Source organism: Haemorhous mexicanus, chromosome 12 (assembly GCF_027477595.1).
Source record: "Haemorhous mexicanus isolate bHaeMex1 chromosome 12, bHaeMex1.pri, whole genome shotgun sequence".
Classification (NCBI taxonomy): Eukaryota; Metazoa; Chordata; class Aves; order Passeriformes; family Fringillidae; genus Haemorhous; species Haemorhous mexicanus.
In genome coordinates, this window is record NC_082352.1 from 14,835,084 (window position 1) to 14,849,653 (window position 14,570).

The 14,570-nt window shown below is 45.1% G+C and overlaps 1 protein-coding gene across 1 annotated transcript in view; it reads left to right on the forward strand.

Moving 5' to 3' along the window:
• Window positions 1–14,570, forward strand: part of WDR59 (WD repeat domain 59) — a 49,022-nt gene that overhangs the window by 22,724 nt on the left and 11,728 nt on the right. Inside the window, exons 13-18 of the mRNA XM_059857200.1 lie at window positions 1,224–1,348; window positions 2,193–2,357; window positions 3,146–3,241; window positions 4,634–4,790; window positions 6,062–6,131; window positions 6,403–6,556. Coding sequence (XP_059713183.1) covers window positions 1,224–1,348; window positions 2,193–2,357; window positions 3,146–3,241; window positions 4,634–4,790; window positions 6,062–6,131; window positions 6,403–6,556 — 767 coding nt within the window. The remainder of the gene's footprint in view (window positions 1–1,223; window positions 1,349–2,192; window positions 2,358–3,145; window positions 3,242–4,633; window positions 4,791–6,061; window positions 6,132–6,402; window positions 6,557–14,570) is intronic.

Below are 14,570 nucleotides of genomic sequence, written 5' to 3' on the forward strand. Positions count from 1 at the left end.
AGTAAGCTATGTGGTGTCTTGAGCTAGAAATAATTATCTTCCCTGAGAGCCACTGATCTTCCTTTAATCTCCTTTTCAGCTCCCTTTTCTGGAATATATCTAAGCGCTGTAATAGAATTGCAAATAAGAATGATTGGCTAAGCATCCTACCTATCCAAATCCAGCAACCCATTGGTTAGTGGTAATACCAGATATTTGTCCCTGCACCAAAGTCAGTACCTTCTAGGCAAGTGCCTGTAAAAGGTCAACTTCTTGCATTTCTTTTCATTTGTTTGTTTTTGCTGGGAATAGTCTGTGCAATGTGATATTGCAAGAGTGAGAATGACAGCTGAAAAATCAGGACTTCCTTCTGTCCTTGGAACCATCATGATAAAATACATTTGGCTTTCTTAAGAAGTGGTGCTACAGCAAAACGCCCTTATGGAGCTACACAGCAAGAAGCAAGGCAAAAGCCGGGCACAACCACATGCAGAGACCAGTTTTTCTGAAACTCAGTGAATTTTGTTACCTTAACTGTAATTCTTTGTGTCCTGCAGCGCTTGCCTGGCTGTTTAAATGTGTTCTGGCCTTCAGGGGTTATTGTCCTCCTAAAAAGTGCTGGAGCTAGAGAGTTAGACACAGTATTTTGATGAGTCTTTAAAGGCTGTTAAAGCACTAGAGTGCTTTGCAACATTAAATGCAAATGGCTGCTGCAAATGAAATAAGCTTCTATTAGGACCAGAAATACTCCCCGCTCTCTTCCCAAAGCAGTGTTATGCTTTGGAAGTTTTCCCTGAAAGTCAGGAGTGGTGGGGTTTTAGTCCCAAAGACCAGAGCTCCTCCTGGAGACTACTAGGGCTGCAGTTCTTTTCTGCTGAACTGAGATGCTCCAGTTCAGCCAGTCGTGACTCTGGCAGCATTGTGTAGGGAGGAAAAAGGGTCTCACATGAGAAGAGAAGAGAAGGACCATTTAGGACTGTACAAAGTACAGGCAGGTTCTGTAACTTTCTTGGGAACTCTGTGTGCAGACAGCTTTTGTTTTTTGAAGAGAAGGAAGGATCAGAAACTTGTGTCCAAACAACAGCTGAGACTGTCCAGCTCACAAGTCTGTTCCAGGTAAAGCTCATACCTCCATTTGTCAGAAGAGCAGAGGAAAACCTGCTGTCTTGGCTGCCTCCTGACATCATGTGAGATACTCTGCCTGTTATAGCTTGTCTCAACTTGTTTTCCATCTTTCCTGTCAGCCTTAAAAGAAGATTTCCTGAATGATCCCCTAGTGGGAAAGAAACCAGACCAACTGGGGCTGCCTCAAACACTGCAGCAGGAGTTTTCACTGATCAATGTGCAGATCCGAAATGTCAATGTGGAGGTACAGAGTTTCCTTTTGCTGGCTTGTTAGAAGAGGATGTGGGCAGGCTGGCTTATTGGAGCCTTTAGAGGGAACCTTCTTTGCTGCAGTGACTGCTGTCTGTAAACAAGTTTTATTCTGAGCTGTTGAGATCCTCTTGGCCAGGGGTAGTAAGAAAGAGGATAATCTCAGACAGTGGTGTGAGAGAAATGTTTCAGCACAGTAAGTGCACTGGCTGATCTTGAGAAGGCTGGATGGTGTTTTCTTCTCTGCCTAGACTGCGGAGTGGAAGGTGACTTGTTTCATGCAGTTCATCTCATTTCAACTGGATCTGAATCCCATGTGCTGAGCCCTCTCTATGCTGAACTCTGTCCCTCAGTTTTGCCCCCTTCCTTGCACTCCAAATTCTCCTCCGTGCATGGAAGCTGACTGGAGGCACAGAACTGAACTGGGCTGGAAGGCTCGAGGCAGCTGCCTGTCTCCTTTCCCCACCCCTGTGGTTTCACAGCTCATGGCATGATCGTGATGTAGTTTTCTACTGCCTGTTCCTGCTGCACTCGTCCAGGAGCTCTCCATGGCCAAGTGAAGTGGGCTGGGGTGCAGTGGCTGTTGGGAGCAGAGCCCCTTTCTTGATGTTATCTGGGCTGGCCACAGTCTCTGGATGCTGGAATGTCAGTCTGCTGGTGTGAGCTGAGCCTGTCCCCATCTGCCTGGGGCTTTTTGCTGGCACTGTGTTCCCTGTCCTTGAGAACAGCATGACTTCATCTTATGTGCAGAGGAATCAGTCCCTCAGCATGAATTTAAGCCACTATAAGTGTAAAAGTCCTGGGAGATCTAACTAGAGACCAATTGCTTTTCCTCACAGATGGATGCAGTGAGTCGCAGCTGTACGGTGTCGGTGCATTGCGGCAACCACAGAGTCAGGATGCTGGTGATGTTCCCTGTCCAGTATCCCAATAATGCTGCACCCTCCTTCCAGTTCATCAACCCAACCTCCATCACAGCTTCCATGAAGGCAAAGCTGCTGAAGGTGTGTAAGGAGCAGAGAGTGTCTTTATAAATGTACAAATGGTGGATACTTAACATCTGGATTTTAGAGATATAACTAAACATCAGACTTTGCTGAAGACGTACCACCAGTCTTGTTGAACTGGTAAATTGTGAAGCCTATAGGATGAGGTTTTTGTTGGTGCTGCAGCCCAGTGTTTGCCTTTTTCCACTGCTTCTTCATTGCTGCTGAAGAATGTAATGTTCCAATGTAATGTGTATTGCCTGAGGATCCCTAACATCCTTCTCCTCGTGCAGTTGCCCTCAACCCGATAATAGACAGATGACCAGCTAAGCATTCACCTGCAGAGTGATACTACTTTTGATCTAGGGTGTTGCTTACTGCTCTGCTACAGAAGCTGCTTTAAAAATGAGGGGATTTTTTTACACAGACCCTGCTAATTCAGACCAGGTGTTTGATCATCTGGTGTAGCAAATACTATTGCTAATGAAATCCTTTACCCAGCAACACATTGATGGATCAGGTTGGGTTTCTTCCTGAAAAAAACTGATCCAGTTTGCCACAAACTGGTATGAAACATATGGGCTGCAGTAATATTGAAGCCTAAGTCCTGGCTCAATGTGCTGCTAGATGAACCTCAGTGCTCTGATCAAAGCACACAGCCATTGCTCAGAGCAGATAGCACACCAGTGGACCTTAGGGGATGTCTGTGACCTGTTCCTGGCATCTAAGCTGCTCTGCAGACAATAAGGATGTGGGCAAAGTGTGGAGGTAACCATGAATAAAGTTGTGTCTTGTATGCATTCCAGATACTGAAAGACACGTCCCTGCAGAAAGTGAAGCGGAACCAGAGCTGCCTGGAGCCTTGCCTGCGTCAGCTGGTCTCCTGGCTGGAGTCTGTCGTGGTACGGAGAGCTGCGTGGGCTCTCTGCCCTAGTTTGTTGTCTTTTCCCATGTCCCACACTTCTGACTCTGCAGTGAGAGTCTGGCCTCGTTAGATGTAAATAGGCCCCTGTGACTGGCCATTACATTTGTGTGAGCACTTCTGGTTAATGTTGAAGAGAGCTGGGCAGATGATTAGATGTGTTTTGTTTTCCACAAATGAGGCCCTGAAGGTTTGCTTTGGGGAACTCTGATATCCAGGTTACCAGGAGTGACTGGAGATTGGAGAATCTTAGTGGTGCGTGGGAGCTTCCCAGCTCATATTTCACTGCCAGGGCCTGGTTATCACCTGTGAGAGAAGGTAAGCGGCCTCAGGTTGTTGATGGATTCATTCTTGTCTGAAAGGCAGTGGCAGATGTCTTCACCTCCTCAGTTCAAAGTCAAAGGTCCTTCTAGTCCTATTCTAGGGTTTTTGTTTTCTTCCTTGAAAAAAAACCCAAACTGTGAAAATCTATTTTTTTCTGCAGCCTTCTGCTGAGGTTTTGTAGGGATGATATTGCAGATAAATCCAAGTCACACTCTGCTCTTAGCTGCAAGATCTGTGATACCTACTCAGCATCCCAGTGTCAGGTATTAGGTCTTTGTGTGGGTGAAGTGTACTGGAGTGGGTGTTTTTAGCATTCAGGAAAAGATTGGAGAGTCTCCTCAGGTTTCTTTTCTGAAAGGTTTTGTTTATTCATCACAAATAAAGGGCTGGGGTGTTTTTTTTTACATGTGAAGGCTTATTCTGCTTGGTTGCAGCCGTAATATTGTAAGAGTGGGAACTTTCTCTGCTGTATGGAAATCTGATGACTCAAGGCACCACTGCTTTCAAAGAATTCCTTTAGACTGAAGTTGTAGTATTATTTATCCAAATAAATGCAGATTTCTGCCAAAATTCCTGTGGATAGTCCTGAGGACCCCAGTAATTCACACTACCTGCCTTCCTCACTTGAAGACTCCCAACCTGTTTGTTTGACACCCCATGGTTGTGTGGTATTCCCACTCAAGGAGATTTGTGCATCATTGAGATATCATGTTCAGCTCAACTAGCTGTCTTGAGAGTCAAAGTCTGAGGGTCAGATTTTCTGTTTAGTTTCCTCCTGTTCCTCCCCAGGTGAAGCTCTGCATTTCATCGTGGTTATGGTGGGAGAGAAGTCTCTGGACAAGCAGCCAGAGAAGCTTTTTCCTTAAAGGCAAATGTGCCTGCAAGTGCCTCTGCAGTTGAAGCAGCAACTGTGCTCTGAGCTTGGTCTGTTCTGGCTCAAAGGATGAGCACCTCCCGTGAGGCTGCTTGGCACTGCCATGTCTGCTGCTCTGGCTGGATTTCTCTGCTGTGGCAGCAGGAGTGTGACCTTGGGTACCTTCTGTTTCAGAACCAAGAGGACAGCACATCCAGCAATCCCTACGCTCTGTCCAACTCCGTGACACCCCCCTTGCCCACGTTCGCCCGGGTCTCCAATGCCTATGGCTCCTACCAGGACTCGAACATCCCATTTCCACGGACCTCTGGAGCCAGGTTCTGTGGTGCAGGTCAGCCCTGTCACTGATACATTAAAACAGGTACCCGGGGAATGGTCCTTTGAGATGTCTTGGGGAACACTTGCCTCTAAACAAGATGAGGCTTTGGTCATTGCCATGCAAGGAGTAAGGAATGGTGTTAAAGCAGTGATACTGTGGTAAATTTAGAGATGAGACTAGTTAGCAAGTGTTTGCAGTTGGGGTTGCATGTGGTGCTTTAGGATTTGGAAATGCAGGGCTAGCTGAAGAGATAACCTTTGGCTTATGGCATGCCAGAAGCATTGACAGATCTCTTTTTATAGAACACTGTGAATAGCTGTTTTCCTTGCCTACTTCTCTGCTACCAGCATCACATTACTGGGTGTATTCTGGCACTCAGTCTTCACAAAATTCCTGTGATTTGGAGTTGAATTTACCCCTTGCTGAAACCATATTCATAATACTAACCACTCTTTTCTCATTCTTTATTCTTCCACTTGTTCAAAATAGCTTTCCCAAAGTCATTAAGAAACTTCTCCTAAATGGGAGATGGGGTACAATCACATCCAGGTTTCCAGGAGACCACATAGAGGGTAAAGTTCATTAAAAGCCAGGTTAAGATCTGAGTAAGAGCTGTTAAGTTTCACTGAGCTGTTTCAGATGCACACATGCCTTCTCTGAACCTGACTGCATCCCAGCGTGAGCACATTTTGAAAGCTGCTTTCTACAGGCCTCCCTGAATTCCCAAGTGAAAGTAAAACAGAATAATATTGCATTGAATAGGCCCAGTAAAACTGCTAAATCCTGAAATGCTTGCAAGAGTAGGTGGCTGAAGACACTTGAGAGGCTAACAAATGGGATAAGGCTTGTGAGAGAATGTTTTGGAGTTGCTTTCAGATGTCTAGGGCTCTCCTGTTGAAGACAAGAGTTGTACAAGCTGCATTGCCAAACATCACCTCACTTACCTCTGGAGTAACTGTGCTTGGCAAGTTCTGGTGGAGAGTTAAACATGAGCATTTATTTGCTCATTTTCTTTTCCTGTCTTTTCTCTAACAGCTAAAAGCCACTTGAAGTTGTGCTTTTGAGAGAAGCATCTCAAAACCCCCATGCTTTGTAGTGGGTTTGCAGGGAGTTGATTTGGGTTGAGAGAATGTCTGCTTTTAGTTTATAATTACTAAGGGTAGTGAATAAGAACCAAGCCCCTTGCCTCTGATACACAGAGAAATCTGGTCATTTAAGTTGAACCACTCCTGAGTAATCTCCTCCTTGTTGCATGATCTTTATGCCATGTCCTGTCCCTTCAGGGTACCTGGTGTATTTCACGAGACCCATGACCATGCACCGCGCCGTGTCCCCGATGGAGCCCACGCCCAGGTGAGTGCCCTGTGTGGAGTTTGAGGTGTGCTGCTGTCATGGGTAGGAAAGCAGGAAAATACCAGGTCCTGCATTGGAGCTAGAACCCTCCAGGGTTAGCTGTGCCCTCTGTGCAGAGTGCCTGGGCCCTTACACCACAGAGCCTGAGCAGAGACTTCTTTCCAGGCAGTGGCACCATTGCTGGCAGCTTGGGTTAGTGGAGATGTCAGGTGTGAGCCTGCAGGATGTTTTGGTGGGAAGAGGCCCTGGGAGTGTATTCCCTTTCTTCCAGGTCTCTGTCAGCTTTATCAGCTTATCATAGTGGCCTCATTACTCCAATGAAGATCCGCACAGAGACTCCAGGCAACCTGCGCTTGTACAGTGGGAGCCCAACACGCAGTGAGAAGGAGCAGGTCTCCATTAGTTCCTTCTACTACAAAGAAAGGGTAAGTACCACACCAAAACAGTGCTCCCAGCATTTCAGCCTTCATGATCTGTTTTCCTTTCATTTAGCATTGCCAGTAACAGAAGTTTTGTATTCCTCTCGAAAAGACATCTTTTTACAGGCAGCTCTGTCAAATGGATTTATCTCCTATTAGTAATTTCTTTACCAATCCTCTCTAGCATTTGACCTGCTTATTTTGATATTTCTCTGTGCTGACCATCACAGCTCCCTTCAGAGCATTATGCTGTCTCCCTTTGCATTATGTAGGGTTAAAATCTCACCCTTTAAGAAGTTGTAGTCTTCAGCTAGGTACAGGTAGGCAGCTCTTGCTGTTCTGAGTACTCCCTGATATATATAACTGCAAAGGGTTGTGACACTCTGCAGCTTACTGCCAACCTCTCCTGACCTATGGGATGTGGTTGGTTATTTCTGTTTCAGGTGTCTCTTTCAGGGATATGTGCCCCTTTTTTTCTTAAACTAAAATAATTTCTACATGATTCTCTGAAGACCTTCCAATTCACATAATTCTGGTTTAGGTGAAGGTTTTGCTGCTGTTCCTGTTTACAAGGCTTTGGAGAAGAGTGGGATTGTTTCCTTCTGGGACAATGTTGGGTGAGGAAGACCTGTTGTAATTGTAGGGCGGCTGCAGGGTAGTTGTAAAGCAGCTGTGAGGACCTGATGTGCTTGGAGCAGATGCTGTGGGAGCAGTAGGCCAAGCAGATGGTTAGAAGCAAACTGTGCTTCAGCAGGGAGTGAAGTGGCTTGCAAAAATGCAGTAAGCTTCCGCTGGGAGCCTCAGAATTTGGGGCAGAATTTGAGTAGTTTGTTCACTGTCCCTGCAGAGGACATGGATCTGTTGCAGCAGTGAAGAGCTTCCAGGTAACCCAGGGAAAGCCAAAAGCTGTCTGCACTCTGCTGGCAGAAAAGTTTGTGAACTCGTGTCCCAGGAGCAGAGGAAGTCAAATGCCCATCCTTCCTGGGCACCCAGACAAGTCTTGTTTTTCTGGTGGTGCTGGGTGTGACAGCCAACCCTATCTCTGGGACTGTGTCCTGCTTACATGATGTCATTACATCTCCCAGCTGTGGGAGGAGCCCCTGTCCTCAGTGCAAGTTCTGCTTCCATACAGACCCCAGAAAACTCTGAGTCCCCATCCTGTTTTTTTCCCCACACACAACCTTTTTTTTTTTTTTTTCTTTTTTTAATGAAAAGAGAAAATGGTGCTGCCTGGAATTATAGAACAGAATTATAGCCTGTCCTAATCTTTGTAGAGAGTTTATTTAAAGAGCTACCTCTGTCCTCTGCAGCAGGCTTGTCTCTGACACAGAGCCTCTCTAAGATGACAGACAAAGCTAAAAATAACATGTGGAACCAGCTTGGTGCAATTTCATGTGACCTGTCTCCCCAGCCCTTGTATTGATGGCAACAAGATTTTTGTCACAGGGTAAAAGGATTCAAGAGAACAAAGCATGTGTGCAGCCATGTCTGCTGAAAGCCAAAGGAAATTCCTGTGTTCCCCTTCCCCTACTGAGCTATCTCCTTGCCTGCTGGAATAAATGTAAGAACCCTAGCAGGGAGCAACTTCAAATGTTCTTGCAGATGAAATAGTATTAAAAACGAAAAACAAACAAACAAACAAAAAAACTCTGTATGTCCCTTCAGCAAAGGTTTTCTGATTCTTCAGGAGTTGATGTCATGGCCTCTGTTAGATCAATGCTACATATTTTTGTCATTTCATTGTGACGGTTTTAAAAAGCCCAGACTCTGAATTTAGTTAACTCCTTGCTCTGGAGCTTGGATTTTATGTTCACATTAAATAAAAGTTGAAATTTTGTGCATCAGACTGTGATACCAGACAACCTTATCCCCAAAACTGAATTTATCAGCCATAACCAAATATTTAAATCCAATGTAGCAACCACTGGCATCCACTACCATTAGCAAACAAATGGAATTTGCCCATTGCTAGACAGGAAAGATGTCATGTTCCCATAAAGGCAGGAGAGCTGCTGATTCCAGCAGAGAGCTCCTTAGTAAGCCAAAATGAAACTAAATCTGGCCCTGAGCCTTTCTGTGCTCATTTAAATATGTGTATATATATATATATATATATATATATATGTATATATGCATACACACACACATCTATATATATATCTTTCTCACTTTTTATTCACACATGCACACTCCTCATTTCTTCCTCCCTCTTTTTCACTCCTCAAAAAAACCCCACTGAAGAGCAGTAGTCAGCAGAAAGGAGGAGCTTTATTTGTACCATGGCAATGCCATCAGTGTTTTGAACCTGAGTGTCTCTTAAAGAAGGTGCCATGGAGTTCTTTTTCTCCCCTGCAGTTAGAGGGTCCTGCCGGTGGGGACCTGGGGACTGCTCAGCCTTGCTGTACCTGGGCATGGTGACAGAGGTGTCCTTATGCTTTCCATCAGGGAACCGGTGAGGGGACTGAGTTTAGTTTTGCTGCTTTTCCACTATACTGAATTTCCTTCAACTAACCCTTTTCTCCTTCTCTGTGAGGCCTGCTGGAGGAACCTGTAGCACATGGCTGCAGCCTTCTCCTCTCTTTTTCCATGGGGCCCTGCAGCCAGCCTTGGCTTCCTGGCTGTAGGGCTCTCCCAGTGAGATGCAAGGGGATGTAGAGGCTGAAGGCATGGTTGATGGTCCTGACTGTCTATCATCAACTGAAAACAAATGCAAAATACATAGTACCTGACCCCAAATATCCCCTTTTATTGTGTTGACTCCTAGAGATCTGTACACAAAACTTTTTTGCAAGTGAGTGTACACTAATGTGCTTTGAAAGATTCCATTTGCTGTTGCTGTAACATGTGTTGAGTACCTACTGAAATATCTTCAAGTTCCTAATGAAAGCCTACTTTGGAGCTATTTGGCATAGTCAATCAGTGAATTTGATTGCTTACTCAGTCTGAATGAGTTTCTCAACCCATTATGACAATATCCACATGGCCCTGCCAAGTAGCAGTGTCTCTACATCCCTTCTAATATCCTGACATATGGTTTTTATTATTTAAAATGAAAGTGAACAATTACAACAGGTTCCAGTGAATTAAGTTGTGGAGGATGCCGGATGTTAAAGGGAATCTGAGTAAGCAGGCATGTCTATTTAGCTTCCTGCAGATATCTGTGCCATGGCACTGGACAGCTGTGTTAAAAATGATGCAGTTTACACTTAGCTGCCTTCCTCTTTAGGCAAGAGGAGTAAAACTTCAGAGTTTAGGCATGTGGGGCACTTGGGTGTTGTCCTCTGCTCAATTCATAGTATGAATAAGGTCAATGAAGCAGTTCAGTGCTTCTTGCAGTAATACAATTCTATGTGGAAGACTTTACTCAGATTTGTGTTTGCCAAAGTCTTCCATAGAGGCTGGCTGGGCACAGACACCGCAGCCCTTGCTCAGCCACAGCCATAGGTAATGCTGTGTACAGTTGTGTGAGGGTGAAAGTGGTTTGCAATGTTCGCTGTGTACCAGAGCCATTGGGAACAGTATCTTTTACTCTGCTGGTTCAGGGCACTTTTCGTTTCAGTTTATTTACCTTTGTCTTTAATTTTCTTGGTGTCTTTCTTCCCTCTTCCTGGGTATAATGTTTTCGCGTACAGATGTCTCCTCGCTCTGCCCGGCGGCGTTGGTCCATACAAGCAATTAACGACTTCCCGGTACTGTGTGCTGTGCTAATTCTGTCCTTGATATGACCCTGTCTTCTGCCCAAGGGCCCAAGAATAAAATGCCACCTGCCTGCCTTTGAGTAACCTGCACAGAGCTGGGGGACTCGCACTCCACACAGGGCCTAGGGCTTCACAAGAGCAGATGAACGTGTAAGTGGGCAGGAGCAGACAGCAGTTTGCAAGGTGCAATTAACTGACCTACAGGATGCCTGTTTCACCTGGCCTTGTGGTCAGGAAAGGATGCCAAGGGGTAATTTGAAGTATAAGAAAAGATCAGCCTCTAAGATACAGAGTGCACTGTAGAGGAGCTGAGTGATTATTATATATCATCAACCAACTGATGAGACTGACATTAGAGCACCTAATTTCTGGAAAGACAAAGCCTTGCTGTAGAGGGAGGGAAGATCACTTAAGAGCTGTGGAAGAAGGAAACTGGTTGAGTTTCTGACAACAATCTGTCATCTCATTACCGTGAACTGCCACTTCTCAGTGCAATCCATCACACAGTGCTATTTCCTGGATCAAAAAATACAATTTCTTCTTAACTTGTGGTCTTCTCGCAGCCCTTGGAGTTGCACCACTGCATTCATTCAGAGTGGTTGCACTTCAGCCACCCTGGCAGGTGCTCCCTCCTCCTGGCACCTGCCCTGCCAAGTCTGCTTTGACAGTTTTCTGATTGTCAGGTCCACGTGCCCCTCAAGCTCCAACATCATTCATGATATCATCTTCTTGATGATATCAGGATTGCTCAAGCTGCGCTGTACATGTGGGCAATTACTATTTCATCACTCATCTTCCAAGCATAGACAAAGCTCAGAAAATTCCATTTCAGTTAAAAGATGATCTCTTTAAGTCTGTTTGTCTTAATGTCTGCACGAACAACTGTTTTTTCACAGCTGCAGTCCTTCATGCTATCTCTTCATAAGACAGCAGGGAATAAAATAGAATCCTGTAACACCTGATTTAACTTGGTATAATGCGATCAAGTTTTCCTAATTGCAAGAATTCTAAGACTGTACTAACAAATAATAGGTGAAAGAAACCAGAAGTAATTTACTTGACTCCATCAAGGCTTTTTGCAAAGAGCCTTGTGAGCAGCAGAGCTAAGAAATGAAGTTCTGTCTTGAATCAGGAGCATACTGAAAGAAAGAAAATCAAGCAATGAACTTGCCAGCTTGTGTGGTAAATTGCAGAGCACTAAGGCTATGGTTTAATTCCCTTACCACTGTCCTGGAAAGAAGAGCAAGTAGTGATGTGATTAAGTTAAAATTTTCAGTAAAGAATGCTTAAAAGGGATACAGGGGTTAGTCCAAGCCTGTAAGGATTAATTGTTTTTGTGGATAACCTTTGAAAGAGACTAAACTGACTCTCTAAAGGGGGCAGTAGTGCCTAAGGTGAGGACACAGGCATACACAAGGAGAGGCATAGGTTATTAGTGCAAATAATATGCCTTCCTTCTGGAAGAAGAGCTCAGCATTGCTGAAGGTGTTTGGGGAAGCAAGAGTTTAGCAAGTTTACAAGAAGCAATAATTCCTCTTTCTTTCAAGCCTCCTCTTCTGAAGTGCCCATGCTTCAGGGCTGGTGCCAACTATTGATTGATGGAAGCTATAAAGAAATATTCCTGCTGTGGGGCACTTGATTCAAAAAGGCCTTGGATTTTTTTAGCACATTTATGGCAGGTGCCTGATATTGTGGGAGATGCTGGAAATAGTAAATGTTGATTATTTTGAAGAGAAAATCCAGGCAGTGCTGCATGAGCCACACGGGGGAGTTAATCTGTAGGCAGTTGTTCAGAATAAAGAAGCATAGCATTCTACAGGGAGGAAGCAATTTTTCCATTTTATTTAAAAAAAATAAATATGAGAAACAGCTTGAACCTGACTTGAGCAGGTTTAGCTATTTTATACATGTCTTATTGCAGCTTAATTTCTTGGCATTGAGTCTATTCTCTTCTGTTCACAACCTTTACCTTTGCCCTACTAATGCCAGTTTATACCACAAACCCTGAAATTTTGCATATGCTGATGTGAAACAGGCACTTTACATTTCAGGATCCTACTTCAAGCACTGCCTGCCTCAGCAGGATCCAAAGGCACACACACCCAAGTGTTCAGCATCCTTTCCAAGCAGGCAGCATTTTGCAACTCCTGCTGCTGAGTGTGCAGTGATGATGGTGGTTGCTACAAAGCAGTTGGTGGCTTATTCTTGGGCTATCTGTTTCTACATGTAACCCATTTACTGCCATCGTTATCACCTCAGATTGCAGCAAATTACAGCCTTGGGTATAGTAGTGCAGGTGCAGGTTGGCTTTTTTAGTCATTATCCAGTGCTGTTCCCTGCTGTCACCTCCAACCCATGATTGCCATAAATGCTCTGGTTTCTTTCCTTCTCGTGCTCTGAGGAACTGATGAGTCTTAATTTACTTATCACTGTAGCTATTTTCTTTGGTATCGTCCTCTCATTAAACTGAGGAGCAGCTGGGTAGATCAGTTCTCCTTGGCATGGATTCTAGGCTTCAGAAAGAGCTAGAAATGTCGTGGGCAGTGCAGAAGACCTGTGCCTTTGTCCTTCAGCTGCCAGCAGCTAGCTTGGTGCATGTTGATTCCTGCTTCAGCTCCAACTGTTACGTTCCCTGCTCCCCCTCCTGACCTGTGCTCCAGCCCCTAGGAAGAGATGTGTTTTCTGTTCTACCCTAATGCCCCTGAGCCTTGCAGACACCTTTTGATTACACCATAGTGGGAGCTTCTCCTGGGAGAGGAGGTGGAATGGGAGGGAGGTGGACCTTGGCCAGACAAACCCAGCCTAAAGCTTTCTTTGTCTCTGGTAATCCCTGTTAAATGCACTCAAATACCACCTGGTGGAGAACTACTCCTCTAATTAACACCACTAATTACTGGATTCAAAGCAGAACTTCTGCTGTCAATGGTGATGAACTTTACCCTATCTGTGATGTTTCCCATACTTCTGGATTGTGGGTTTTTTCTAACTCTTACTTGCTGTAGCTCAGGTAAACTGGAATTGCAAAAAAAACCAGGCATTTTTAATGGTGACTCTACATATGATTTTTTTTCTGTCACAGCTTTAGGGACTGGAAGTGGTGGGCATGGGAGTGTAGTGCAGGCAGGGCCTGTGGCCATTTACTAATTCCATTCCTGGAGCTGCACCATTAAAGAATTAGAATTTCCTTTTTTGACAGTAAATAAGCAGAGTTAAAAGGAAGAAAACAGGACAATTTTGGTTTGAGTCCAAGTTCCCAGGGGGTTCTGATACATTTAGTGTTTCCATTTGTATGGTGATATGCTAAAAGCAAGCAGTGGAAACCATTCATGAGAGCTCTTTTTCATTCTCATCTTCATTTGTTGTCATTCTCTCCCCCCCCCCCCCCAAAAGAAAAGACACAATTGCCTGTGGAAAATGATATGTGTTGTCCATGTTTGTAGTCTTGAAATGCCTGTTGGGAGGCTTCTTCAGTCTGCTCTTGCAGGGGGCAGGAGCAGGTTGAATCTGCTCCCAAAGACTGGGCAGAGGGAGCTCTCCATTGTGAGTCCTGGGGGCAGCTGGCTTACAGATGGCCAGAAGGTGCCAAGTTGCTCTCCAAATTACCCACCAAGCTCTAGAAGCTCTTGTTGAAAGCCCTGCAGAACGTGGTTCTGTGTCTGCAAGCCTGGGCTCAAACACCTGCTCAGACACAGCACAAATAACAGCTTTTGCTGTGAGAAGCCTGGTAGCCCTTCCAGGACAGTGCCTGAGCTCTTTCCTCCTGGCATGTCATTATGCTGGGGCTCCCAAGCTTCACTTATATATTGATTTTGGTAGCATCAGCAGCTCCTTACCACACCTGGGAGACAGCATTTGCTGTCCTGAGAAAGAATGAGGTACTCAAGTGCCACTTTCACTTGGGAACCTTGTTGTAGTACAGCTCACATCCTTCAGCATGGGATTGGCAGCTAAACTTTAAGGTGTTATCAAAACAGGATTAGCCTGCCCAATGTCAAGAGAGGCAGAGCTGATCCAGACTGTGCCTTGATTAGGAGCTGATGGACTGAAGAGAGGTGAGTCTCCCACCTGACTCCATTCTAGCCACCTTCCACTGCACAGTGCTCTTCACCTTCAGGGGACAGATAAATACTGCAGGCAGATTCCTCTTGGATGAATTAGGATTTGAAAAGATGGGGCAGAGAACTAGTCAGTCAGCTTTTCCAGAGCACTGGATGCTGACAGCCCTGTTTCTACCAGTGTTTCACCCCTCTGAATGCTGGGCACTATGCAAGCTCTGCTCCTCTTTACTCAGGGGTGGTGGGATATCAGGGCAATGGTGATGC